General features: G+C 49.3%; 11 protein-coding genes across 11 annotated transcripts; 6 read left to right on the top strand and 5 right to left on the bottom strand.

Annotated features, from left to right (window-relative positions):
- Positions 1 to 203: 203 nt before the first annotated feature.
- Positions 204 to 1,236, top strand: gldB (putative glycerol dehydrogenase (GldB); the record flags this gene model as incomplete). Its single annotated transcript, XM_057229951.1, has 2 exons — positions 204 to 611; positions 667 to 1,236. The coding sequence occupies 2 exons, from the start codon at positions 204 to 206 to the stop codon at positions 1,234 to 1,236; spliced, it is 978 nt and encodes a 325-aa protein (XP_057085041.1).
- A 2,069-nt stretch (positions 1,237 to 3,305) lies between these two features.
- On the bottom strand, positions 3,306 to 5,565 carry N7447_005688 (uncharacterized protein; the record flags this gene model as incomplete). The annotated part of the gene is made up of 3 exons (XM_057229950.1): positions 3,306 to 4,918; positions 5,013 to 5,353; positions 5,534 to 5,565. The coding sequence occupies 3 exons, from the start codon at positions 5,563 to 5,565 to the stop codon at positions 3,306 to 3,308; spliced, it is 1,986 nt and encodes a 661-aa protein (XP_057085040.1).
- Positions 5,566 to 6,358: 793 nt separating this feature from the next.
- Positions 6,359 to 7,002, bottom strand: N7447_005687 (uncharacterized protein; the record flags this gene model as incomplete). Its single annotated transcript, XM_057229949.1, has 3 exons — positions 6,359 to 6,411; positions 6,505 to 6,837; positions 6,993 to 7,002. 3 exons carry the CDS (start codon positions 7,000 to 7,002, stop codon positions 6,359 to 6,361), a joined length of 396 nt encoding a protein of 131 aa, XP_057085039.1.
- A 264-nt stretch (positions 7,003 to 7,266) lies between these two features.
- N7447_005686 (uncharacterized protein) lies at positions 7,267 to 8,263 on the top strand (the record flags this gene model as incomplete). The annotated part of the gene is made up of 3 exons (XM_057229948.1): positions 7,267 to 7,329; positions 7,442 to 7,554; positions 7,621 to 8,263. 3 exons carry the CDS (start codon positions 7,267 to 7,269, stop codon positions 8,261 to 8,263), a joined length of 819 nt encoding a protein of 272 aa, XP_057085038.1.
- A 63-nt stretch (positions 8,264 to 8,326) lies between these two features.
- Positions 8,327 to 11,757, bottom strand: N7447_005685 (glutathione S-transferase family protein; the record flags this gene model as incomplete). The annotated part of the gene is made up of 11 exons (XM_057229947.1): positions 8,327 to 8,388; positions 8,451 to 8,796; positions 8,843 to 8,923; positions 8,980 to 9,157; positions 9,226 to 9,347; positions 9,534 to 10,089; positions 10,160 to 10,744; positions 11,084 to 11,221; positions 11,276 to 11,486; positions 11,559 to 11,676; positions 11,752 to 11,757. 11 exons carry the CDS (start codon positions 11,755 to 11,757, stop codon positions 8,327 to 8,329), a joined length of 2,403 nt encoding a protein of 800 aa, XP_057085037.1.
- Positions 11,758 to 12,709: 952 nt separating this feature from the next.
- On the bottom strand, positions 12,710 to 13,989 carry N7447_005684 (putative ATP binding protein; the record flags this gene model as incomplete). Its single annotated transcript, XM_057229946.1, has 2 exons — positions 12,710 to 13,875; positions 13,950 to 13,989. 2 exons carry the CDS (start codon positions 13,987 to 13,989, stop codon positions 12,710 to 12,712), a joined length of 1,206 nt encoding a protein of 401 aa, XP_057085036.1.
- A 242-nt stretch (positions 13,990 to 14,231) lies between these two features.
- On the top strand, positions 14,232 to 16,389 carry N7447_005683 (putative cell cycle control protein (Cwf19); the record flags this gene model as incomplete). The annotated part of the gene is made up of 2 exons (XM_057229945.1): positions 14,232 to 15,515; positions 15,571 to 16,389. 2 exons carry the CDS (start codon positions 14,232 to 14,234, stop codon positions 16,387 to 16,389), a joined length of 2,103 nt encoding a protein of 700 aa, XP_057085035.1.
- Positions 16,390 to 17,146: 757 nt separating this feature from the next.
- Positions 17,147 to 18,400, top strand: N7447_005682 (D-mandelate dehydrogenase-like dehydrogenase; the record flags this gene model as incomplete). The annotated part of the gene is made up of 5 exons (XM_057229944.1): positions 17,147 to 17,199; positions 17,267 to 17,481; positions 17,543 to 17,952; positions 18,012 to 18,251; positions 18,302 to 18,400. 5 exons carry the CDS (start codon positions 17,147 to 17,149, stop codon positions 18,398 to 18,400), a joined length of 1,017 nt encoding a protein of 338 aa, XP_057085034.1.
- A 443-nt stretch (positions 18,401 to 18,843) lies between these two features.
- On the top strand, positions 18,844 to 19,758 carry N7447_005681 (putative formin binding protein; the record flags this gene model as incomplete). The annotated part of the gene is made up of 2 exons (XM_057229943.1): positions 18,844 to 18,867; positions 18,916 to 19,758. 2 exons carry the CDS (start codon positions 18,844 to 18,846, stop codon positions 19,756 to 19,758), a joined length of 867 nt encoding a protein of 288 aa, XP_057085033.1.
- A 1,540-nt stretch (positions 19,759 to 21,298) lies between these two features.
- On the top strand, positions 21,299 to 23,917 carry N7447_005680 (putative C6 finger domain protein; the record flags this gene model as incomplete). Its single annotated transcript, XM_057229942.1, has 3 exons — positions 21,299 to 22,405; positions 22,576 to 22,969; positions 23,055 to 23,917. The coding sequence occupies 3 exons, from the start codon at positions 21,299 to 21,301 to the stop codon at positions 23,915 to 23,917; spliced, it is 2,364 nt and encodes a 787-aa protein (XP_057085032.1).
- A 694-nt stretch (positions 23,918 to 24,611) lies between these two features.
- Positions 24,612 to 26,596, bottom strand: N7447_005679 (uncharacterized protein; the record flags this gene model as incomplete). The annotated part of the gene is made up of 4 exons (XM_057229941.1): positions 24,612 to 25,730; positions 25,785 to 25,875; positions 25,928 to 26,378; positions 26,428 to 26,596. The coding sequence occupies 4 exons, from the start codon at positions 26,594 to 26,596 to the stop codon at positions 24,612 to 24,614; spliced, it is 1,830 nt and encodes a 609-aa protein (XP_057085031.1).
- Positions 26,597 to 27,102: the final 506 nt, after the last annotated feature.

Genomic DNA, 27,102 nt, shown 5'->3' with positions numbered 1-27,102 from the left:
TTCAAAATTCAATTGAAATAATTTAAACAAAAATTATCTAAGTTCCAAGGTTCTACCCCTCCAACCCCTCCACCCCACTTCCGGCATCGTCATGGCTCCCTAAGCTTCCCCCACTCTTCTATCTTCTATCCTTCAACAGCTATCCTTCAACAGCTATCCTTTCTTCTTTCTACTCTCCAACTATATTCAATTACATTGCAATCATGTCATCTGGAAAGACTTTCACTTTGAGCAACGGGGTGAAAATCCCTGCCGTTGGTTTTGGTACCTTCGCCAGCGAGGGCTCCAAGGGCGAGACCTACGCCGCCGTCACTGCTGCCCTCAACACAGGCTACCGTCACCTTGACTGTGCCTGGTTCTACCTCAATGAGGATGAAGTTGGTGATGGAATCCGTGATTTCCTCAAGGCCAATCCCTCCGTCAAGCGTTCGGACATCTTCGTGACCACCAAGGTCTGGAACCACCTGCACCGTTACGATGACGTCCTCTGGTCCATCAACAACTCTCTCGAGCGTCTGAAGCTCGACTACGTTGACCTTTTCCTTGTCCATTGGCCCATTGCTGCCGAGAAGGATGGCCAGGAGAAGCCCAAGATTGGTCCCGATGGAAAGGTAAGAGAAGCTTACCCCGCAATGAGCACACGAGCTCCCCACTAACACGTTATAGTACGTGATCCTCAAGGAGTTGACCGAGAATCACGAGGAGACATGGCGCGCCATGGAGAAGCTGTATGCCGATGGCAAGGCTAGGGCCATTGGTGTGTCCAACTGGACCATCCCCCAGCTTGAGGCCATGGCCAAGTTCGCCAAGGTCCAGCCCATGGTTAACCAGATTGAGATCCACCCCTTCCTGCCCAACGATGAGTTGGTGCAGTACTGCTTCGCCCACAACATTCTCCCCCAGGCCTACTCGCCTTTGGGCTCGCAGAACCAGGTCCCCACGACGGGCGAGCGGGTCAGCGAGAACAAGACCCTGAACGCTGTTGCCGAGAAGGGCGGCAACACCCTCGCCCAGGTTCTGATTGCCTGGGGTCTGCGTCGTGGCTACAGTGTCCTCCCCAAGAGCTCCAACCCCAAGCGCATTGAGTCCAACTTCAAGAGCATCGAGCTCAGTGATGCCGACTTCGCAGCTGTCAATGAGGTGGCCAAGGGCCGTCACTGCCGCTTCGTCAACATGAAGGATACCTTCGGCTACGATGTCTGGCCCGAAGATTCTGCCAAGGGTCTCTCCCTTTAGATTTTGTCTTGATAGATTTACAGAAAGACGAAAATAATACCCCCAAACGGGGAATTTGGGTGGAAATGATTAAATGAACGGACTACGAATTCTGTTAGATGAATTGGACATACCATTGATCTCACTTTACTCTGTTTCAGCTATACCGTAAACCATTCTCCCGTACTCCGTACTCCGTATACTCGGGATCTTTCGAGAGCTTTCATTTGACACCAATCACCCAATCTCACACACCGGCTGCCACAGCCTTCATTCCGTAGGTCCAAACTCCCGCCAGGATCCACCCATCAACAATGTCTATATCCAATGAACGAGACGGGTCAAAACTAACCAACCCAGAATAAGATTACCAATTTTAAGAGAATAATAATATGGTAAGACAATCGAAAAGGGAAGCGAGATTTGCAAAAAAAAAAAAAAAAAGGACCCTACAGTTGTAACAGTGTACCCCAGTACTTCGTACTTACATTGTACCTAGCATCCTCGACCAATGAGACAAAGCAAATGAGAAAAAAGAAAAATATTAAAAAAAAAAAGGAACCCGAGGACAAGCCGTAGGGTTACACTGTACCTGACAAGCTAACATGTTAGTCGGAAAATAGTACAAAAGCGGCCAAAGATGTACAATTGTATGAGAGGTTCTTTCAAAAAATACTCTTCAGCATTTGCATCCGCAAACAGGAGCAGTGTGCTCCGATGCGGACGATGTCATCTCGCGTTGACTTGTGGCTCTCGGAAACCGCTGCGCCACTCAAGGGGCTCTCAGCGTTCTCGCGCGCTTACCGCATTGGATCTTAGCGTTGATGATTACTGTCCTGTCCGGGTGATGTCGGATGTGGATTTGGTTATAGAATATCTAGAATAGGATGAGATACTAACACCGACATGCCGAATAAGGCAATGAGTCTCTTGATTGGGTGATCGGAGCACATTGGTCTTGATGTTTTACTTAGTTTCCTCATTGAACATTTTGTTGCTTAGCGCGTGGGTTTTTATTTGCTATTGGTTCACCCGTCTAGGTATTGTGCTCGCTGTCAACTGTTTTTTCCATTCGGCCGATCAATGACGGGATTTAATGCCTCATTTCTTTGGTAATGAAACACTTTGACTTTCTATTCGAGACTTGTGGTTCGGGTTCTACCATGCCGAGTGAGATCGGGAATCCCGATTGAGGCCGAGGGAGGAACCTCGGGAGATTGCATCAAAGTTTGATAACCGGTTTCCTAGTCTACGATAGGGAGGGTGGGTGTTCATGGCTGCTGCAGCATAAGTATACTGCATTATTGGCCTGCACAGTTGGGGTGGTGCAGTCTGATTGAGTATCCATATTGGACATACTCATATAACATACCTAGTCGCTGCGTGGTGGGATATCATATGAGATACAACTGCACATCTACAAGATACTTGTATAAAAGACGTGACGAATTAACGCAGTCAACTTGCAGACTTGCTCTGGGCCATTTTCAAATATCAAAACAAGGGATCAACATGTACCAGGCATCAATACGAGAAACAACCTTGGCAGCCACCAACATATCCATAGTTTGTGATTGGAAGGTACGATAGGAGATTGAAAAAAAAACCCCCCCCTATGCAAGCCACTGCATGAGGGATCAACGGAACAGACATGCGCCGCTGCCAATGTCATCCACGGGTAGAGCCTAGAGCTTGTCAAAGCGGCTAGGTGCATAAGCTAAGACCGTGCGGATATTGGTTTCAACCCGCAGACAGTCAGAGAATGGGAACAGGAAAACCTTCCAAGAGTGGAATGCCTCTCTAACAATTCCCGAAGCTTGGAGGGGCAGCGTGGCGCAACGGCACAGACGTCACTCTGCATAGGGCAGGTGAACCGTGCAGCTACAGATCTTATCTTGATCAAGATGAAGTGAAACAGTTTCAAGTTCATTAATGCATACATGAAAAACGGAATTGGTATCTTAAAGCACGAACAACTCCCCGGATAAGTAAAGAGTGTCATAATGGGAGGGTATAGAAGGATCAAAGACCGGCCAGCAGTGTATAAAAGTCGTATCATCTAGTGAGAATCGCACCATATTCGGTGATAATCAAGATCTCGACCGAACGCGCCGAGCTGTGGGTGTGCACCCTGCACTCATCTGAAGCATACTCTGTCGCTCTCCGTCATCTGTGCTTTTTGAGCTGCGAGTAGGGATACCACTGACGAAATGATCCGCAGTGTTATTGGCGCCCTTGGAGGCTCGGGCGGGAAGCTTGGACGAGATAGGCGATTTGGGAGCAAGCTTGCGGCGGCCCTTGGTAGGTGTGGAGGGGGCAGCAGCGGACGCCGTGGCTGCCGAGGCTGCCGAGGCTGCAGGAGGCTTGCTTGTGCTGCGACTTCCAGTCTTAACTGGGGTACCAGACCCCAAGATACCCGAGTCACCCAAACGCCTCACGCGGCGTGAGCGGGGGGTTACAGTAGCAGGTGCAGTAGTCGGGGTTGAACCGCTCTCGGTGGCCCCACTATCGGCATTTACATCTGCCTTTTGCGTTTGGCTACGGCTGCTGCGATGGCCGGACTCTGCCTTCTTCACCGAACGTTTGCTTTCTGGTCGCGGGCGAGGCGTTGCGCCCACGTCATTCGTGCATCGGTCACCCTCCTCTTCATCCTCCTGGTCGTATATTGGTTCTCTGTACTCTTCATACTCGGCCATACGCTCCTCATTCCACGACACTTGCTTTCGCGGTTTGATCAGCCCACGGAAGTTAGTGTCCTTGTGATTTGAGTCCTCATTCTGTGAGTTGCCCGTCTGAAGCTCTTGCTCGCTCGACTGTTGAGCCAGAGCTTCTAGGGCGACCATGGGAGTTACAGATTTGCCTTTGTTGAACCGGGTATTGCGCTTCGTGGCCATGGCCACCTGCTGGGTCTCGGTTCGCTGTAGGAAAACGAATTCTGTCCCTTTGGCTCGGCGAAGTGAGATAGTGTTGCGCATGCTAGGGGTGCTCGAGCCTTTGGCACGGGTGCTTCGACGATATGCAGGGCTTGCAGGGGCTTGTTCTTCCTTCAGCTCTTTGGGGATGATATCCTCCTGATCATCGGCGCCATCGGCACCACGCTTCGCGTCAAATTTGCTAGGCGAGATTTGCAGCTTGACAGGTGAAGGTGAATTGGTTGTCAGTTCCACTAGCACACGGCGTGGTGGAGTTGAGCATTCAACTTCTGGCGACTCCTTCGTGCTGGAAGACATCTCCGTTGATTTCGAATCTTCGGGATGCGTGGCCTTGGCAGCCCGCTTCGCATTCGCCCTGAACAGGAAGTCGTTGAGCAGCTCTGCGTCCTCTCCATCCAAGGAGCTTCGCAATGCCGATCGTACCAGCTTGATCTCCTGCTCTTGCGTCAGGTCTTGCACGCACTCTGTGGACACGACAGCGGTCTTGTCCTCTCCTGTGTTGTCGATCACAGTAGGCGTGTCTTGGCTGGATGGTGCAGACTGTAGATCCTGCGCCGTCTTTGTGTTGGATGCTGTATCGGTGGCCATATTGTCATTGTAGACCGGTGTCTTGGAAGTCTCCCACAGATCGCTGAGCGGCTGGGTTGACGCATTCGTAGCTACGTCGCCGACAACATCTTTGGGCACGTCCTCGGGCTGGTTCGCAGTGAAACCAAACACCTCATGGGAGCCATCTTCGTGGATGTTGAAATTGAATTCGGGCACCTTGCCTGCAAATTATCAGATGAATGGTCTTTCTAAATGCGGGAGCGCAGGATGCGATGCGTGATCCATACGGCTCGCATGATGTAGAAGGATACTTACGTCGCTTCCGAGACGCCTGCATCTCCCATTTAGTCTCCAGGAAAGACCGACCACGCTTCTCGGCCTCGGTCTCCTGGTCTGCGTCGGCGGGGTCAACACACTGGCGCTTCACGCCGCGCTGATAATCCGAGTTTTTAGAGGCGCCAACCCCCGAGGTCTGGTCTTCTGTCGCGGCAGTCATGCCGGTAAACGGGAAGCGAATGCGCTTCCACAACTTTCTTGTCTTGTCTCCGGCCCGGACTGGCGTCGAGGGTTTGCGATCCCACAGGCGCGGCAAGGCGCTCAGTGCTTTGATAGGCGTGAAACTGAAGGAGCCTTCAGTGGGAGGGTTGGCAGAGCCGCTGCCGCGTGAGAGGTTTGCGTTAGTTCAAGTCTATATGGCGGTGTGTCTCAAAAAATAAAGGGGGAAAGAGAGAGAAGCCAGGAGACCAAACCCCTGAGCGACAGGCACAAATGATCCTTTTGATATAAAGGAAACGAAATTGAATTCACAAGCAGAATGAAAGAAAGAGTCGACATACCATGCTTGCGGCGAGAGAGGGTGCTTCTCCATGTTTATTGACACGCGTAGAATGTGTCAAAGCCGTTGGAATTCGATTTGGCGACGTAGTACCAGTAGTTTAGATGAACCACGTAGCCAAGTTATCTAATACAATGCAAAAAAAATATATGTAAATGGAAGGATGCAGCTGGGCGTGCCCCTCAGTAAAATGTCGGATTGTCGTGATGGATGCGAAAGTGAAGCGGGCCGTTGTGGTTTTGCTTTGATACCCTTTGTCCCGTTGCCCTGCCAACCACCGCATGGGAGAGCCCTGACATGGCGATCACGAAGTATAGAATCTCATTGGAACCTTAGAAGTCGCGTGATGTCTACTAGTTCAATTGCAATCATTGCCATATCGAAAAAATAACGAAAAATTTAGTATATATCTCGACTGTATATATAGATCAGCGAAGGTACTAGCCAAGCTGGAAACATCCATCGAGGGAAGCCTAGAAAAGAAAGCAGGTTGGAATCATATCATGGTTCTAAGGGGTTTCTACGTCTTACAGATCTATTTCCCTAAAGATCGGACACAGAATGTCTCTCTGGCAAAGCCATCTACAAGGGTAGCAGGCAACAATGCTCCCAGATATGGAACGAGTATGGAGTAGCGTTCTGTTACGTTGCATGCAGTAAGCTGAAGCAGTTCGAGCCACAAGCGCCTGACACTGGTGGGCAAACATTGCCGGCTCGTTGTAGACGAAATGTACCCAAAGAACGGCGAGGTTAAGAATCAAGTCGTATCTCATTATTCATATCGTATGCTGCCCAGATGGCAGACGGTCCCCCAAAATGCAGAGACTCATAGCAACTTCTCCGCCAAGTCACGTTCATCAAAAGGATCCCCGAATTCATCTGAACACAAGGTAACCAGTCAGCAGACTATACAGACATCCATGGATAGAACACAGTCCACGCTATATCAAATAGATATAAGAAGCCACATACCTAGCTTGAAATCTTTATCAACGACATACTCCATAGCGCGCTGGTAATCCTCTTGAGCGCGCTTGCTCTTCCACGCCGCGACATTCGACTCGAACGTCTTCTCCGCAGGCAGTCCTCTGCCGTGTTCCAGCGCAGTCCCAATATCACCAACAGAGGCGTCAGCCTCTTGCTTTGTCTGGGAGCCGGGAGGGGAAAGCTCCGATACGTCAACGCCAGCCGAGGAAGGTTGGTTGGTGCCGGTCGGAGTGCGGGCGCCGGTTCTAGCACCGTCGTCGGGTCGGATGGAATCAACAGAGGAGGTCATTGTAGAGTCGCCGTCCGGGTCTTTGGGGTCTAGTAGGTGTTTGTTAATGGATGTGACTCCGGGCTCGTCGTTTGTAACAAGGAAGAAGAGGCGGGTGCATATGTGGAGCGCTATCGATATCGCCGGGCCCACTGTGTTCTCTCGGCTACATCGTATAGCTTTTGAGGAAATAGATAAAACTTACCAATCGCCATTGTTAGTCGGGAATTGTCAAAAATGGGTTAAATGGCCGATTTGTAGTTTCCAAAGTTCTCAATCGTCAAGCGGGGAGTGGAGAGAGATCAACGGTCGACAGGCGGTGGCCCCGTCTCGCATGAATTTTCTTCTTCTTTCTTCCCCAGCTATATACTACATGAACATACGAACTATTAGCCTTTGTCATTAGGCTACATATTTTTATTAGATTTGTTTTCGATATCCCTCTCTATTCTCAATCCTATTCCGTCATTCTGTGTGCAATGAGCGCAAACTCCGGTGCAGTTCCCGATGCCTGGGAGGATTCCTGGGAAAACCAAGCAGATGTATGTAATACCAGGGGACTATACCGACATTTGAGACAGACACTATTCTGTTATTCAAGTCTACTCAATGCTTTCAAGTCATGAATGGCATGCTGATGGTCATCATTCACAGACGCTCGACTCCAAATCTACCCCGCCGTCCGAGAAGAAAGTCTCATCCAAGGTGACCAAGGCGCAACGCAGAGCGGAACAGGCAGAGTTCAATCGCCAACTGTGGGCTGAAGCGTAAGTTTCAATCGCCAGCTAGCTCCTATCGCATTTCTGTGGGTTGTTCACTGAACTGGGTTGCAGCGAATCCACAGAAACATTCCACTTCGTTGAAGCACGCGCCGATGTTCCCCTCAAGCAAGACTTCAAACCCGCGGTTACACTGCTGAGTCGGAAACCTCAGCTTGTGACAAGACATTCATCATCCTCGAGAACAATTACTGCCGCGGCGGCTGGACTTGGCCGACTCGGACTAGACGACGACGACTCGGACGAGGACAATAAGCCACCCCAGCCAACACCTGAGGAGCGCCATGCTATTGCACTAAAGAATCGGGAGGAGAAGCAGCGGAAATACGAAGAAGTGCGCGAACGTCTGTTTGGAAGCCCTTCTGCGACAGCTTCGGGTACCTCATCGCCCGGTAGTACGACCCCGCCTCGTCAAACTCCTACAGGCGAGGGCAGAGGGAGAGGCAAAGGACGTGGTGGCGGAAGAGACCATCAGAAGAGAGATTCCTCGTCTACCTCGAGCAAATCGAAACATCTCTACGATCCCTCCACTGCGGTCAAGTCAAATGCACCCTTCCTACAAAGAGGTGGCCGTCCGCAAGTTGAGCGAAGCGGTTCCGACACTCAGGCTCCACAGCAGCCAGTGCGTAATCCTCGAGGCCCTGACGCAAGTGGAAGGGGTGGCTTCAATTTCAACAGAGGTGCTCGAACGGGCTAATATACATTTGGCCAATATTTTTTCGTTTCAGGACAATGGCGGTCTGATACATTTCTTCTGAAATCAAGGAAGGCCTTGTCCCGCGTTAATCGCATTTGCGACCTGGGATGTGTTTGGACGGTTTTCTATGACATGAGGTGTTAGTAGTGCCATTGAAAAAAAGAAGAAACACGCTTGCAATACTTACGGGCATATCGCTCGTAGCTGTCGTGGTACAGCTCATCCGTGCTAGTTGTCGCCTGCACATGCTGGTCGGTCTCGATTGCATCCACCCAAGAGGCTAATCTGCTTCCCTCCTCAGCATCCGGCCATCCCCGGTATGGTTTCAGGACCCGCCGCAGCCTAATTATCCACGGGGCAGCTTGAACATCCACAAGGGACATCTGTGGACCCATGAAGAAGGGCCCCTTGGGATGCGCCACTTCGAGCAGCTTCTCCATCGCGTCCCGCAGCTCCTGTGTCTTCTCGATCTGTTTCTGTTGATCCTGCTCTTGCAGTACGCGGTAGAAACTCGGCACGATATGCCGATTGACCTAGAGGGCTATCAGTGATGATCACCAGACACGTCTGTCTACTTACATGATCCGCCCATAACCGGCAATGGGCACGCAGCCTTGGATCTGCTGGGAGCATTGCAGCCCCTACACCTAGATCCTCTAGCTGCGAGGGATTGGTCAGTGAAAGGCAATGGGGAATTGACAATTCGGTTTCCTTACATATTCCAACAACACGTTGCTTTCATAGCATCCCCAGTCGTCGTGCCGCAAAGCAGGAACAAGGCCTCTTGGATTTACCTCCAACAGTGACTGGGGCTTCTCGTACGGATCCACTTCGATGTATTGGTATGGGATACCCTTCAGTTCCAACGCAATCCATACCCGTTGAACGAAGGGGCTTTAAACATGCAGGCTAGTCAGTACACAAGAAGCTGTGGTCATAACGACGATCTAAGGGGATCCCACCAGAAGCAGCTCCCATATAGCTTGAGATTAACGTCGGCAGAGTGTTTGATCGCAGTCTCAGCGGCCAGACCCGTCGCTTTTGTATGGTATGACTTTTGGCCTGTTCGAGACATGACTCGGTCCTATTGTGTATTCTTTGTTAAAGCTGCACAATTCAAAAAGCTAGAATTTGAATCAAAATGAAGACTTCATCTTCGGGATGTGAAAAGTATGAAGTCAATGTAGACTTGTGACGTAGCCGGGATCATGCGGGGATGTTCGGGGATACTTCGCGTGCAAATGAACAGAACAAAACAGGATTGACATACCGCTCTCGTCCTTTTATCTTTCTTTTCCTTCAGAACGTATCGTTGCACACTACTCTTCTTGACACGATCACTCTCCTCAAGCGTATGTTGATGACCGCCACACACGCCATCATTCTTCCCGTTGGCACCATTACCATTCACCCGTTGTATGGTGAAATATCTCCCACCATTTGATCCCGGATGATTTGGCGGTAAGGCAGGGTTCGGCGTGAGCATACCGAATGTTTGGACATTTCGGGTCGCGGGATCGTCATTCAGAGAGAAAGTGTACATGCCCGGCAGGATGTTAGATGGCAAGGGCTCGACTGCATGGGTCATATTTGATATTTCAGACACTGGGAAGTATTCAACGACTTTGATCTTGACATGGCAGAGATCCCGTTCTCTGGCTGTACGCTTGCGTTTCTTCTTTTCTGGATCGTCAGATTTGGGGGTTCCGGGTGGCCTTCCTTTGAGTCGACAGTCCCAGTAATGGGAGACGAAGGGTTTACGCTTGTACCGCTGGGTTGAGCGATGGGAGTATACATTGTCAACATGGGGGAAGTAGGTTTGGAATCTGTAGAAAAGTAGGTGCAAGTTAGCCTCTCAGTAGGGTAGAAATAATTCCAGCAATGGAGTCTGCATACTCTTCTTCACTCAAGGTGATCATTTCATCAACATTGAACAATCTATCTCTCCAGTAATCTAGATGCGGAGGGTTCGGGACCACTTTGAAGCCTTGTAGCTCTCCAGGCCCGGTGAAGGCCACCGGATCCACGGAGCCAGTATCTAGCTCGATAAAGTCCGGTTGGAACGGTTGACTTGGGGATTGCATCGTTGTTAAGCTGTTATTCTGAGCTTGGTGTGCGTTGCTACCTATGGCTAGCTCGTTTGAGGACAGCGACGCTGGAGTCGCCATTTGTCCACCAGCGGGATGTAACGCCCCGCTCATATTCGCTGCATGGCCGACACCATTGTTGTAGCCCTGCGGTTGATGCAAGCCACTGGAGGATTGCCCTTGTGGTTGTAAGTGCGAAGCAACTCCATTACTAGGGTGACCTTGGTGCGATTGGTGTTGCTGAGTGGATGGAGACGAGGTGATGAAGTTGTTCGGCTCGTCTGGTCGTGGGCGAATAAACGCATGCGACGCATTCTGGAGCTGTGATTCGGCTTCGGTCGGGGGACGGAATGGCCTGAAGGGTTGCGATTCCTCAAATTGGCCCAACTGTAGGCTGGATTGGTCATTTATCGGCATAGAAGGCCCTAAGCGGGGCGATGAAACTCGCAGCTCAGAGTCCATCATGTAAACAATATTAAGGTGTGGAGAGGCGTGCTGCTTTTGAGGGGAAGAAGGACGGTTGAAGCGGCGTTGTGGGGTTAAGGAAAGCTCGGATCATTATGATGTTCTCAGATACAAAAACATGTTTGGGAATTTATAAGTTCTCTTTTTCGAATTGATAATAAAGAGCACATTAATTCTCTTCCAAAGATTGGGATATCGAGATACGATCATTTATTCGTATTGACTCCGTGCAATATTGATTCCAATGAATAACACTTCGAGAGCTTACAGACCCTTGCCATGTTTCTTCGCTGCCTCCGAATTCTTGAAAGGATACCCCGTCGTCCTCTTGTCTGCACCCGTACGGCGACTGATCCTTCCATGGCTGCTAGCAAAGAGCATGCACCACAACCCAATGGCCGCAATACTAGAGTATCCAGCGATACCAACAGTAAAGAGACCCGATCCACCAGAAACATACCAGGTATACGCGTAGAAAGCACATGCGCTATGGAAGATACAGGTCACCATCAGAGTTGGCACAGCGTATGGTGCCTTGGGATCGTCCTCCTCTGCTGTCACAGACTCCTTGATGTCGGATGTCAGAGGGATGGAGCCGGTTAGCATCACGGTCAAAACGGCGATAGTAAGCAGGCTGAAGCCGAAGCATCGGGCGAAGTATAATTCCATGGCTTTTAGAAGGCGACAGGTTAGCATGGCTCGTGAATGGGTGCGCGTGGCACTTCAGGATGTGGACCACATACGGGAAGCAGGCCGAGTCTCATCTAACAACATGGTGATGATCATGCTTGGCCCGAGAATTAAAGGTAGACTCTGAAGCGACAGCCATGCGGCCGTCGAGTATGTGTAGGCGCGAAAGACCTGCTCAGTTAGTTTTCAGCTCCAGTTTCGAGGTTTATCTTCCATAGCTTTGGAGACAGTAATGGTATTGCTCACATCCATGATGGCAGTTCGCCGGTATGAATTTCAATGGTATTAAAATCTTCTTGCGATGTTGAAGTAGCTCGCGTTTAAATTGGTCTGATCCTGAGCTTCCAAGCGATTTTGAGCAAGTGACGTCATGCAGGCACATTGCTGTTTGACTTGTTTGCAAATGTTCAACCTGTACTACATGTCTGTGTCCTGATGCAGGAGTCAAGTTGCTCTATCTGCCTCCGTACTCGCCGGATCTGAATCCAATTGAAGATTTTTTTTGCCGAACTTAAAGGCTTCATAAAATGTAATTGGAGCTACTATGCAGAAGATGCTCAGCAAGGACTTGGTCACTTCCTTGAATGGTGTATCAACAACGTTAGGGCAAAAGAAGATAGTGCTAGAGGTTATTTTTGGCACGCAGGCCTGAGTATTGAAGATTTGGGTGATTGACATTCTCCTTCTGGCGCGGTTTCACGTTGAGCCCGAAGAGATGCCAGCTCAGTACACTAGGTCGGTGTCAATTGAACTAAACTTATGTCATTAGAGCTACCGCTGCTGGGAGCGAAAGGCGACCTCATCTAGGACTACCCTGACAAGTGGTATCATTTCCATGAGGCCCGCGGGAATATTCCATGTTCCAGTAGCATGATCTCGAACACTGTCAATTCCAATTTCTTATTGTTCCTATCTGTCTCTTGTCTCCGCTGCTTCTTCTCCCTGTCATATGCCTTCGTTTGTTTGATTCCCCGTCTGAACAGACATCCCAAGGCCTCATAAGCGACTAACTATTTTTGTTACTACATCAAGACAAAAGCAAAGCTAGATCAAAATGATATTTGATTACTCCAATATGTTGATTAAGTTGAATGCAATGAACGAAATGCGCCTCTAAGACCACAAACGCCTCAAGACCGAAAGACCCCTTTTAAAAACAAGTGAGACTCATCAAATGCCGACTTCTGTTTCATGAGATATTTCTTCACTGTTGCATATTGCTCGCGCGCAAATATCTTGTGAAGCTGTTGTCCTGCTCTGTTGGAACACTTTGGGAGCCTGACAGGGCCTCCTGGTAACGCTGGGAGAGACCCTCGTCATTGCCAGCATTGGGGCCCACGTAGTCCTCGTAATCACTGTCTTCTCCATCTGCCAACCCGCGCTTGATGATTTCGTCTTCCTCATCTTCGGCTTCGCTGACTGTCTCGGGCTCTCCGGTAGGTTTCCTTGGCGGCTGCCGGCTTGACCCAGACACATTCATGTCTTTCATTAATTTTCCAAGTTCAAGCTCCTGCTGGGATGACTTTTGATCTTCCCGCTCTTTCTTCTTGCGCTCCAATTCGGGCTTGTAGTCACGTTCAAACTCCTGTCGCTTCGTCTCCACAGCCTCGAAGAACTCTTCGACACCATCGCCGGTCATTGAGCTGACACCAACGACGCTGAGGTGTCGATAAAATTCCTCCAACATGAGACTCATGCTGTTCAGAAGGGATCCCATGTATCCACTGCCAGAACCAAAGCCACCGGCACCACCTTCAGCACCAAAGGCACCTGAGTCTTCCTCCTGGCGCAGAGCCTGCTGGAATGCATCAAAGTCGGTCATCCATTCCTTAGCAAACTCAGCATCCTTGACGTCAGTCTTGTTGAAAACCAAGATCATGGGGAGCTTGGTCTTATACAAGATACTGCACGCGTAGAGCATGTTGCTCATAAAGGTGCTGGTAGAGCTTGCACGAGGAGTATCGATAACATATGCGATGACTGTCGGGAATGATGTCGCCATAGTCTCGAGAAGGATACTGCCCGATGCACTCCAAACAAAGACTTCAATTTGGCCGGGTGTGTCGACCAGAATGTGTTCTATGGGCTTTGCGGAAGGGTTTTCGGGATTCGGGGTGGTGCGTTTCTCCAAGAGTGATATGATTTGATCGACCTTGGTGGCGAACAAATTTAACGAAGTCAAGATGCCTCCATTAGGACCCAGGTTGTACTGTTTCATCACTTCTTTGTAATTAATAGAATCACGGATATCGATGTTGCTTTCGAAAGGCACCGAGTGCACCGCGGGGTCGAGGTTAACCACATATGGCGCGGCCTTCTTTTCATGCAGATAAGAGTTGATTCTTTGCATGAAGGTAGTCTTTCCTGAGCCTATTCAATCCATAATATTGACGATTAGATCACTGCAGATAGGTGAGGGGCGATCAGCATATCAGCAGCCTTACCTGCCATGCCCACACAAACCACGGACACCGGAGACGGCATGGTGGAGATAATTTATAAGAAAAAGAACTGATTAGGCGATTGAAAAACAGAGACTTCTGTGGTCGAAGTGTATGGTTCAAGAGTGGAAGACAAGTGAAGAAAGATAAGCTTCTTTTTTTCTGCTCGACTTTTTTTGTCGCGGGGAAAGATCTACGGCTGGACCGCCCGGCATTTTATAAACGTCATTCCAACTTCTTGCCTTTTACTTCAGCTCCATCCATTTTTCATATATCAGGAGCACCATGACTCTAGAAGACTTTGAAAAGTCATTGGCAGAGGGAAAGGAGGAGCGACACGAAAAAAGTGAAGGGCGACATCATCGAGACCGAAACCGCGATCGCGACCGCAGCAAAGAGCGCTCCAGACACCGTCATCGTTCCAGCCACCATCACCGGCGGCATTCCTCCAAATCCCGCGATCGGGACAGCGAGCGAGTTCGCGAGTCCCGGCATCGTGACGATGATGGCCACCGGCACAAGCGTTCACGTCGTTCCGACGACCAAGGAGATGAGCATGGTCATAAACGCCATCACCGGAACTCCAAAGACGAGGGGGGATCCGCAGCTCCTCCAGTAACAGTACAAGAGGAGTCCAGTAATATGAAACGAGATGCTTGGATGGAAGCACCGTCGGCTCTCGACGTTGATTATGTTCATCGACCAGATTCGACGCGACAGGAGCAACCGAAACCAATAATGCTCTCAGCCGACTACGAACTCAAGATCCACGACAAGGAGCTCAACAACCATCTACGTGATCTCAAGGATGGAAAAACTGTCGAGGAAATAGAAGATGAGCCTGCCCAGCATGAGGTGGACTATACCTTTGGGGACTCGGGGTCACAATGGAGAATGACTAAGCTCAAAGGTGTATACAGAGAGGCAGAAGAAAGCGGCAGGCCTATTGATGATATTGCTATTGAGCGTTTTGGAGGGCTACGCGCTTTTGACGACGCTCGGGAGGAGGAAACCGAGATTGATCGGCGCAAGACGTATGGCAAGTCCTACGTGGGCAAAGATAAACCCAGCGGGGAGCTGTTCCAGGAAAGAAAACTCCAAAATAATATTCGAAGAGATCCGCTCGAACATGATCGTGATCCAAAGCAAGAATTCAATGCCGAAGGCCAAGGCAAGAAAATGGATACTGTGCCTCCTCCGAATACTACCCGCCCCCTCGATATGACGGCATTGAATCGTCTGAAAGCCCAGATGATGAAGGCAAAACTCAGAAAAGCACCAGATGCCGCTGCTCTCGAGGAGCAGTATAATACAGCTGCGGCAGCAATGTCAAACCGCAAGGAATCTGATGTCGTGGTCCTTGATGTGATGCATAATCGCATGCTGGCAGGCTCGGGGAATGAGGTCAAAGCCATCGATACCAAGAGAGGTCGGGAAAGAGGCCTGGTGGAAGCAAATGAAGATATGAGTATTGAAGATATGGTGCGAGAAGAGCGCAAAACCCGTGGCCAACTCGGCGGAGAGGGCCGGCGGTTGGCGGACCAAATTGGTCGTGATGCCAAATTTGAGGTCAGTCCTAGTGTTATATGTGATGACTCTTTTTCCCCTGCTAACCTATTTCTAGAACGATTTGGAGTATATGGACGACAATGCATCCAAGCTGGCCAAAAGAGTCCATCGATCCGAGATTGACCTCAAGAACACAACGATCAATGATTTCCACAAAATGAACCGGATATTGGACAACTGCCCCCTTTGTCACAACGAAGACAAGGGCACGCCTCCACTTGCCCCGGTGGTATCCCTTGCGACCAGGGTCTTCCTCACACTTCCTACCGAACCCGAGATTAGTGAGGGAGGTGCTACAATCGTACCAATCCAACATCGCACTAATTTGATGGAATGCGATGACGACGAGTGGGAAGAAATCCGCAACTTCATGAAGAGTCTCACACGTATGTACCACGATCAAGGTCGAGATGTAATCTTCTACGAGAATGCAGCCCAGCCACAGCGCAAACGACATGCATCCATGGAAGTTGTGCCTTTACCCTACAGTTTAGGAGAGACCGCGCCCGCCTTCTTCAGAGAATCAATTCTCAGTGCTGAGTCGGAATGGTCACAGCACCGCAAGCTTATCGATACCCTTGCCAAATCAAAGCAAGGGTTAGGCCGGTCTGCCTTCCGCCGAACCCTCGTGAAGGAAATGCCCTACTTCCACGTTTGGTTTGAACTAGACGGTGGCCTGGGTCATATTGTAGAAGATGACAACCGCTGGCCTCGTGGAGATCTCTTTGCCCGGGAGATCATTGGGGGAATGCTGGATGTTGCGCCGGACGTCATCAAACGCCAAGGACGCTGGAACCGTGGCGACAGAAGGGTTGATGGATTCAGAAAACGCTGGAAGAAGTTTGACTGGACCCGTATTCTAGTCGAAGGCTAGTGAGCCTGGAACTGGCCCCTCGACACACTGTATTGTACACATAGGGCTAGACACATTTACTTGGACCGTAGTGGGTTTCATTTAAAAAAAAAAAAAAAAAAAAAAAACCACGAAGTCGCCGTAGTCTCGAGCACTTTCTGCCCCAAGACATAATATCATAGAGGACAAAAGCACCACTCATGGTCAACATCTTAGTATGTCAACAGATAACGACATCGGCATTCAGGCCGGTAGCTACGGTGCGAGGTACCGAATACTCCGCAGTTCAGAAGTGTATCTTCCTATATCGAACCGGAAATCAGCATACCAGCCGGTATCAGTTTCGGAATCATTCGTTCAATATTTATAACAAGATTAAGGATAGGAGACCGATGTACGTCTCGGGCTTCTTCCCTTTCACCCCATATATCTGAGGCGGGGACTTGCCCGATAAACGTGGGGCACTTTTTCTCCTTCTCGGCCGATGTTTGTATAAATTATGATGTTGTGACTGTTATTGACTTGAAATTCTCTCTTGGTTTCTATACAAATATATTTGTGTCTTCAAATCCCCCCTACAACAACTAGGTCAATCGACGCCTTAGTCGGACAGCCCTGGGTTTGCTTATCGGTAAGCTCAAATATATGTCAAGAGAAGGCGTCGGAATAAAAAATTGACTTAGGGTTGATGTTCTAGCATCGCTATACATTCCTCGCCTGCCCAAAACCACGAATTTGTCCCGCCCGACACAGAATCAAGTACTACCAATACATCAGAATGAGTTCTACTGCCCCCAAGCCTAAGGTTCTACGCATCGGAAGTATCGACCAGTACGTCCGCCCCATCCATTTGCGGCATTGATATACATTCCATGGTATTAACATTATTCAAACACAGTGCGCAAGTAGCCTGGAGTGCATTGGGTGAATTGGCAGATCTAGTTGAGTCCACAGCAACCAACCGAGCCGAGTTCATCCAAGAGTGCAAAGACGGCAAGCTGGATGGCGTTGTTGCGATATACCGAACAATTGGCTCTGTGACCCAAACAGGGCTCGTAGACGAGGAGCTATTGAATGTGCTACCAAGCTCACTCCGATATATCGCGCACTGTGGTACGTCAAGCTTAGGATATAAGTGCTCAAATGGGTATATGCTAACATGGAACCTCTGTAGGAGCCGGCTATGATCAAATAGACGTTCATACCTGCAGTGCACGCAACCCCCCTGTCCGGGTTTCTAACGTCCCAACTGCAGTAGACGATGCCACAGCCGATGTGAACATGTTCCTGATTCTTGGCGCATTGCGTAACTTCAACGCCGGTATGAACGCCCTGCGCGAGGGTAAATGGCGTGGCAACCCAGCACCTCCTCTCGGCCATGATCCCGAAGGAAAGGTTCTTGGGATCCTAGGGATGGGTGGTATTGGGCGTAATCTGAAGAAGAAGGCAGAGGCTTTTGGAATGAAGGTGATCTACCATAACCGCCGCAAGCTCAGTGATGAGATGTCTGCGGGTGCTCAATATGTTTCTTTTGATGAGCTCTTGTCCACCAGTGACGTGGTCAGCTTGAACCTGCCATTGAACGTAAGTGATAACCAATTCTAGAAGAAAACGGAGGTTATTCTGACACTAATCGATTGAAGAAATACACACGCCACATCATCGGCAAAGCCGAGTTTGCTAAGATGAAAGACGGCGTGGTAGTGGTTAATACTGCCCGCGGCGCTGTCATGGACGAGGCTGCTCTGGTTGATGCCCTGGATAGTGGTAAAGTGTTCTCCGCTGGTCTCGATGTTTTTGAGGAAGAGCCTCAGATTCATCCTGGGCTACTCAGTAACCAGAATGTAATTTTGGTTCCGCATATGGGCACTTGGACTATTGAGGTGAGTTATATCTTTTCCATAAAGATGGTATGAAGCTAACATGCCCAAAGACAATCCTTGCCATGGAAGAATGGGCAATTGGGAACATCCGTATGGCTCTTGAAGTTGGAAAACTGAAGAGCCCAGTTCCGGAACAGGCGGACCTTTAAAGACCTTTGAAGAGCATTGGGCAAAGTTATTTGAATCATAGCATATTACATTATATTTACATATGACTCGAAGCCTTGGAAGATACTCAAATTTACCTAAGGCTAAGCTCTGACTAGCTTGACGCAGAACTAATTGCTCAAATTAGTATTGAGAGATGTGTGTATATGTTTCTACTCTACATATATCACTGTCAACGGCCCAAACCTAACGGTTTGTGCAAAATAGAGGCTGCCACCTATACATCTAAATCTTGTTTGTAGAAACAATATTCTTATAAAGGGTGAACGTGTATCCAAATAACGTTGGTTTTATTCAACGGTTGATGAACTATTGTTTTGTCGATCCCTATCAATCCCGCGTTGTGGTTTTCTGCCGGGCAATATCATTGCAAAGTCTCGATCCGCCCGTATTTGAACTTCTCCTACATGAACTACACTCCGTTATGGCTGAATTCTGGAAATCAGCAGTTAGTCTGTATCTTTACTTGTCTAGAATCTTGCTAACCATTCTGCAGCCGCGCTACTGGTGTAAACAGTGCAAGATCTTCATCCGTGACACGCCCTTCGAGAAGACCCAGCACGAAGCCAGCCCAAAACATCAAGGCAGCCTCAAGCGCTTCCTCAGACAAATCCATAATGACAATGAACAAAAACAAAGAGACTCACAACGCGCGAAAACTGAAGTCGAGCGATTGCGACAGGCCGTCGGTGGCGGGTCCTCCACTGACAAAGACGGCTCAAAAGGAAGCGCACCGCCAGCCCCCAAATTTACAGAACGCCCTGCTTCCTTAGAGGAGCGAAAGAAACAGATGGCGCAGCTCGTGGCAATGGGGGTTGCCGTCCCCGAGGAATTCCGCGCTGATATGGCCTTAGCAGGGGATTGGCAAACCACATCCGAGACAACGATCGAGGTCCAACAGGGACTAGAGGGCCCCACAAAGTCAGTTGGAGTACGCAAGCGCAAACTTGAAGGCGAAGAGGAGGATGAGCATGCCCCTGAACCTATTGTCAACAAAGGGTGGGGCTCGAGGATGAGGCTCTACCCCGGTGCACAAGAGGACGAGGGCTTGGATGACCTGCTTGCATCCACCAAAGATATCAAGAGGACAAAAACCTTCACCCCGAAGGTCGAGGTTGATGAACAGGAGACAGCCACCAAACAACCTACCCTTATCGCAAAGACAGAAGATAATACTCCCAAGCCAGAGCCCCAAGAGACGAATGGGTCAAGTGAGGTCAAGACTGAAGAACCTGCTCAATCTTCAGTAGAACTAGCCATTGAAGAGAAACCGCAAAGTGAAGATGCTGCGCCCGGTGTCGTCTTTAAGAAGCGCAAGCCGAAGGCGATGAGGAAATAATCGCACCTTGGGAGGATGTGGTATCCGCGAAACATCCTTGTCATGACTCAAATACATATGCAAGCCCATACCATTGACCATCCTAACTCCTCATGGGGCCTTGTACACTCGACCCCAATCCGTTGGCCCATTGACCCCGCTAGGCTGCAAGTCTGCAACTGTGTTGCTTCAAGCAACAGACACATAGTGCACTATTTTCACTTTGCCAAACGATATCAGAGATGTACCAAAGTCTTCAACAAAAGACTTTACCAGAACGTTCCTCAGGATGTACACTTCGAACCCATTCACCTAGAGGATCATTTGCAGACCTCAACTTTCTGCTCGAATGCCCGTTCTCAAGGCGCCTTCCTATTTATGGGCACGCGTACAGCTCTAAAGCATGGTCCTCTGGCTATGTAGGGTTGAATCATGCCAACACCTTTTTGCAGGAGAATCTATGGCTTCCATAGATTTGGTCCATGGATTTGAACCACAAAGGCTGAGTGCAACGATATTAATTCAACCCATATGTTAATTAGATGTAAAATATAAGAAAAAAATATGAGAAAGAGAACAAAAAACCCAATCAACCAAGTGTAAAGCAAGTAATTATTGTGGAAACAACAAATATAAAACCTCGGAGTATGCAATGTTGGGGTAGAAAGCGGTGTTTGCCACTATAATTTTTTTTCCTTCGCAATCAAAGCGGAGAGTTTCATCGCCGGAAAGGAAAGCTCCTTAAGCCTCTCTTTCGCGCTTTTTCTGACCTTCGACTTTGGCATTTGCATAGTCTCCTTGCGATTTGTGTTTTTGTCGATCTAATTCCGTTAATCTATCTACCTGGTAAGTCTTGGAAATTCGAGCAAGTCGCGATCCCCGCCCTGCCAATCCCTATGCGCATCATCTCGCGCCGGAGCCTCACCCTGGGCGATACAATGTCCAGTATTCCTGCTGTCAAACAAAGTCATTGAATACTGGATTATACCCCGCGATGCCTTTCCGAGGCCTGGTTGTGAACAGGTGGTTGAATTTGACGGTCACCGCGAATGCGACCTACAAAACCTCGATTGGCTAGCAGGATATCTGGACATGCCAGGTGTATCATGGAGATGGATATTTGTACAAATGCACAGTTGCGCTCAGTACTATGGCTCAGTACTATGTCCTACACATGGTTTAGTCCGATTGGATATAAAGATGTTGAAACGGAGGGCCTGCGCTAGCACGGTGCTTCCTTCCTGGCCTCATGATCGACGACTCTATCCTCACCCGCGCTCCGTTACTCTCTGCGGGACACCGCAAGATTGCTGGCTGAATATTTTGACTAACAAATGTTGGACCCCACAGATTATAGGGTATAAATGATTTCTAACTCCCCATCCGTTCGACCTGGTGTGATTTCTTCGCTCAGCGACAAACCAGACGACCTTTGACCTTGCATACTCGAATACTCGAACACTCAACCTTTATTCAAGACCTAGTCTTCCCTACTTGCAAAATACCTACCAATTTCCCCCCATCCGATCGAGACTTTCATTAGGAGACTGTGAATTCCAATATGGCGGAGCCGACGGACTCGAGCGCCCCGCCTGGCGAATCCACCAATCCTGCGACCGAACCGAATGCGCCAGCTGCTGAGACAGACCGACCTTTAGCCCAGCATGAGCCGCTCCCAGTGGAAACGAATCAACCCCCCGTGGAAACAAGCCAAGAACCGGCCGCGCCAGCACAACCAGAAGAACCAACACAACCAGCACAACCAGCACAACCAGAACCACCAGTGGAATTAGCCGCGCCAGAAGTGCTAGCAATACCGGAAATGCCAACAACAACAACAGAAGTGCTAGCAACACCAGAAGTGCCAGCAGAGCCAAATTCCTCCGCAGGCCCACCACACAATGCGAGCCCGTATCAGTCAGAAGAAGTCATCCAGCCAGCACACGGCCCAGATGTGACTTTACCGTCTGTTGAATCATCACTTCCAGCGATTGATCCGTCGCTTCCAGCCATGGACACATCAAACGGCTTCGATGATACAGAGTTGCACTCCTTTGATGCGTTGCCTTCAATAGGTTCATCTGCCCCCCCCGATATGTCACTGCCTGCGATTGATACCAGTCTCCCCTCTCTCGACCATTCGCTACCAGCGATTGGAACTGATGATATTCCAACAATGGATGGCCATGATTTTGGTGACGATAGCCATTTGGACCATCACGATTCGAACGTCGGAATGGCAGACTCTACGGGACATGACAATGGGGGTGTGAATGGTGCATCTCACTATCACTCGACCAACGGTTCATACCAATATTCGCATAGTCCTGCTCAATCACAACAACCAGGAAGCCAGCAGTCACCGCAGTCGCATACCCACCAGTTTCAGGCGCAACCGCAACATTATCAGCAAAATGACATGTATCACAATTCTTCCCAAGGACAGGTGCCACAGGCACCGATCGGATCGCCGCTTCCAAACAACATGCCTCCGATGGCTTCTATGGGACAATACATGGCTGGGTATCCGTCCAATATGGGGAATGCGCAAATGCGATATCAACTCCCGGGGGACCCGAACAAGATGTTATCAGGCAATAGACACAAGAAAGAAGTCAAGCGACGCACAAAAACCGGTTGTTTAACTTGTCGCAAACGAAGAATTAAGGTGAGCGCAAATGTGTAGATTCGCGGGGCGGAGTTTCTCGCTCGCTTGTGCCCGTCAGACCCCGCCATTTATTTGTCCGCTTAAACCCACCTCCCTCTCAACCTCCAACTTTTTTTTCTTTCGGTTATTTGGATATTTGGATATTTTTCTGGTTCTAACTTTCCTTTTAGTGTGACGAGGCACATCCGGTCTGCAGAAATTGTGTGAAAAGCAAACGTGAATGTTTGGGCTACGATCCTGTGTTTCGGACTCAAGCTTCTACACCATCAGCTATCCAACCAGCTCCTAACCCTCCTCCTTCACTGATTGTCAATCCACAAGGCCCTTCTACTTCATCCACACCTTCTTATCCTTCTTATCCTTCTGCGCCTCCCGGGTACATGCCCGCTTCGTCTCAACCATTCGCACCTTCTCTCCACTCCGAATCGCCCACTGCCTCTGCTGACCAACACGAGCACGGGGCTTCCATTGATTCTTCTTTGGCAACGAACAATCAATCCAATCATACGGAAATGCAGAACACCGGCGTACCGCGTCAACAGGGCTCGGAGCCTTCATACAAAGGTGAGTTTATATTTGTGTTCGTCGGCGCATTATAGCATTACAGCGCATTACAGCATTACGTATAGGTAGCTAACAATCCGTCTAGCCAAAAACCTCTATGTCAACGACCTCTTCTCTTTGAGGGGAATCGCCCCTCCTCCCCCCAACCCTGTCGCAACGCTTCCACCCGGCCGTCTCGAAGAGATTCAGGCAGTTTTCCTGGCCACCTACGCACCTGCGATCGACAAGCTTCTCGAGGTTCGCTGGTATTCAGAGAATGCTCTCTCATTACTCATGGCCGATGCCCAGCTTATGGCAGATTATTCAGCTTTGATCATCGCATTCAATGAATGGGACCTCCAAGACGGTGAAACTCTTGCTCGTCTGGAGAGTTTTGAGGCCTCGATCATCTGGAAAAGCATGTCATTGTGTCGCCAGGTGCCGGACGGGGAAACTGGACAACAGGGGCGAGACTGGAATCTCTGTGTCTCTTGCGCACGGTTAAACGTCGTCGAGGCATTGCTTACTTGGAACCACCTGGATTCAAATCCCTTGTCGCGGGAACTAGTCATGGATGCCGCCAACCCCCCGAACACCCCAGATCAGTTCCAGAGCCGCCAATTGGATTTCTGGGACCAGGTCGGAGAATTCCTCACACTTTACGACAACGAAGCAAGCTCGGCCAAGCAGATCGACGACACCCTCAGCCGGTGTCGACAATTGCTGGATACATATGAGAACCGTGACATCATATACTCCATCTCTGTTGCACGCCATCTAGGACAGCGCTGGGCTGACTTCCCCAACAGCCTGCCCAAGGTGGGCTATACCACCGAGAAAGAAGCTGGAACCAGGCTCTTTGTCGCACAGAAGTTCCTCGAAGAAGAAGCCGAGGGCAAGGGCACAACGCAAGTCTACAAGCGGGTTTGCTGTATGGCAGTCCGCTCATGGTGGGTTGCTCGCGGGTAATCCAACCTCTTGCGACCAATATCGCTTCAGAGCGTCTGCATTGCCCTCTCATACTCTTTCATTACTCCTTGCATAATGAGTTCCTAACAAAGGGCCATTACACCCTCTTCTCGATCCTGCGTCCTCACGGGGTCTTCATCTTGTTTCTTTTGCGGTCGACAAAACAAAAGCATCATGGTCAGGCGTTGTGTTTTCTTTTGCTCTAAACGATATGGTCTCAATTCTCTGCCTGTTTACATTTCTTTCTTTTTGTTTCTATTGGGGGCTTAGGGGACTGGGCAGTGAGCGAGCAAAGCACTACGGCGTTTTGGCCTTTTCTTCCCCCCCTCCGGAACATGTGGAGTTATAATGACTCCACTTGTCTTGTGTACATATAGACCGGATAATGTCCGTCACTCGAAATCATTTCTTTTCTGTAGTGCTTTTACCTCCGTTTTTTTGATTATCGAGTAAAACTGAGGCAATACTAAGTTGCACCTTCCAATTCCGAGCACTTTCCTAGCGAAAACTTGGATTCTGTCAATATCCACTAGGAATGGGAATAGTAGCGAGTAGACATGCTGGGCTTATCATTATACAATGTATAATGTTGTATGAAGCCTAGACTTTACAGACAACTTTTGTACGTATAACTAGGGAAATATTGCAAAACATAATCAATGGTGAGGCGTAGAAAGAGTATCATCTCGAAGGACTACCTCGCAGGCGCATAATCAGGAATCTCAACCCGAATCCTAACCTCTCCCACTTCATTTTGAAACAGGAACCCAATATCCCTCGTCGAATCAACCAGCTCCACGTCCCTACGCACAAACCGACTCTTATCAGGACCATCGCCCGTTTTCTCAAGCCCAGAGCCAATATCAGGTCGACCCTCATCCTCGCTATCCTCACCCCATTCAACAACAGCCTCGTCGCCAACATCCTTCTCTACAGGATCCCACTCATCCGTCTCCCAGACCAACCGGAACCCAAACGCCGGTAGCCCGAAGAACCGCGATACAAGTGCCTTGACCTGGTACGTATCAAACGAGCCAGGGATTTCTTTGACTTGGCTCTTGGATTCGTCGTTTTCAAGTGGTAGACGGAACGCCATCTTGACCAGTCGCGCTGCTACAGAGCGCGGATGGATGACTTTCGCGCCTGAATCTGACACAACTGCTCTTGTGATAGTAGGTTCGACGTATAGCTCGCACAGCTCGCTGTACCGCGGGTGTGTGGCGAGGATGGCGGATTCTTCTGCCTCGGTTGTGGCAGAAAGTTCTTTGCCGATGAGGGATAGGTAGTACATCTCTGCGTTAGAGCGGTCTTGTGGTGAGATGGTGCTGTAGTTTAGGGTGGTGAGTGATGATGGGAAGCGAGATAGGGTTAGCATGAAGGCTTCGTCGACGGTCATTGGTTTGGAGGCTTGTGCGACAGATGGTGGGAGGGGTGGTTGGTCGAAGAGGGGGTTGGCGGTGGTTCGGAGGGTGGTTAGACCTGGGAAAACTGTGGGGAGTTTGTTGAGGATGACCCAGGAGGTGATGTTGTTGCGGGATATATCGAGGGAGCGGAGGGTTAGCGGAAATTGGAAGTTTAGGGTTGTATCTGTGGTGTTTTGGTTCACAGTGCTGATGCTGTTCCCACGAACGGAGAGGTGCTCCAATTTTGGAAGTGCGGCGAGATACCGAAGAGTTGATATTGAGGTGATCTCATTGTGCTCGAGGTTTAATGTTGTGATAGTGTTAGGGAGTGGACAAGTTATCTCAGAGAGCTGGTTCGCAGATGCTGTGAGAGATGTCAAGCCAGGGAATCGATATGCAATGGCAGCAATCTAAGTCCAAAGTCAGCTTTGCTCATGATTATATGTGGTGAATAGAGCACATACCTCATCCCAGCTAAGCAGGGTTTCTTCTAAATGTAGCTCAGTGATCCCCTTGAAGGTCAGGTCATCCTCCAAAGCTTGAAACCGGTTTCCGCTATTCTCTAGTCAGCTTTGCTATTGATGAGATGACCAATTTTGGGGCTTACTTCAACTTCAGCTTTTTCAGATGTTTAAGCTGATTGCAAATATCCCAAACATCGCGCCATCGACTCAGTAAGCTTCGACTAAGATCAAGTTCCGTGATCTTGGGACAAGATTCTCCAATCTTTTGTGTAGCCTCATCATGTGAGTCTTGAGCCTGGTTATAGGATGCAAGGACCCCGACAATCCGTAAACCATCAAGCAAGACAATGCGTAACTGTTGGAGCTCAGCGAGCTGTTTCCGAATTTTGTCGAAGCCAACTTCTTCAACAACCTTGCCGCTAATTTCAATTGCCTGGCCTCGAACTGTGGCTCCACTAGCCAAGGCATTGCTGGAAAGGCCATTCTCAGACTCAGAAGCATACTTCCCCCGCAGGGCTTCTAGAAAGCCCAGAGGCTTGTCCGAAGGCCTGGAGGGGCGAACAAAAGACCCCGCCGTGGGATGTCTGCTCTTGCCTGAAGCCAAGTTAGCAATAACTCATATTTGAAAGTGAGATATTCATACATGAGAAGTATCTGACGCCTTTATGCTCTCCTGAGTGCTTGCCTCGACTTGCATCGTCCCATTCAACACCCAACCAGTCGCCCGTGGTCCCTTGAACGGTGCCCACATAGCGAATAGTACATAAGTGACCATCAAACGACCGACGTTGGCCTACAACTGGGACACTCATAGCTCAAGACAGACCTAACAGATCATTTGTTCAAGTGTTTTGATGAGGGCTACTTCATACTGTTGATCCATGATAACTATTGCGCAAACAGCGAGCTTATATAATCAATGGCATTTCAAGCCTGGGCTTCACTTAGATTAATGGCTGAAGACCAGGCACATTTCTTTAATCTTACACAAGACACTTCATCTATAGCTGTTATGCCTCAATACAGCTAGCTATCCCTTTTCAAGGCGTTTCTTTGTACAAAAACAAGCCGATGAACGAACATGTTTTAGCATGGTAGAAATAAACGTATATCCATTAGGAAGGCGGTCTATGCGGATAATATGGCCCAATACTTTGGAGGTCCCAATATATTTTTATCACATTTGGGAGATTCAAATGCTAAAAGAATCTCTGAATGATGATGGATGAGACCATGGCTAGATAATGCTGTCATAACCTATGAACAGCTAAATATGTATGTTGCACTAAGACCACAGCCATAGTAATAACTGCCGTAG

Source organism: Penicillium robsamsonii (assembly GCF_028829455.1).
Source record: "Penicillium robsamsonii strain IBT 29466 chromosome Unknown utg000003l_segment0_segment0, whole genome shotgun sequence".
NCBI classification, from domain to species: domain Eukaryota; kingdom Fungi; phylum Ascomycota; class Eurotiomycetes; order Eurotiales; family Aspergillaceae; genus Penicillium; species Penicillium robsamsonii.
The sequence above is the reverse complement of the archived record's forward strand: the minus strand, read 5'-3'. Positions and strand labels throughout refer to the sequence as shown.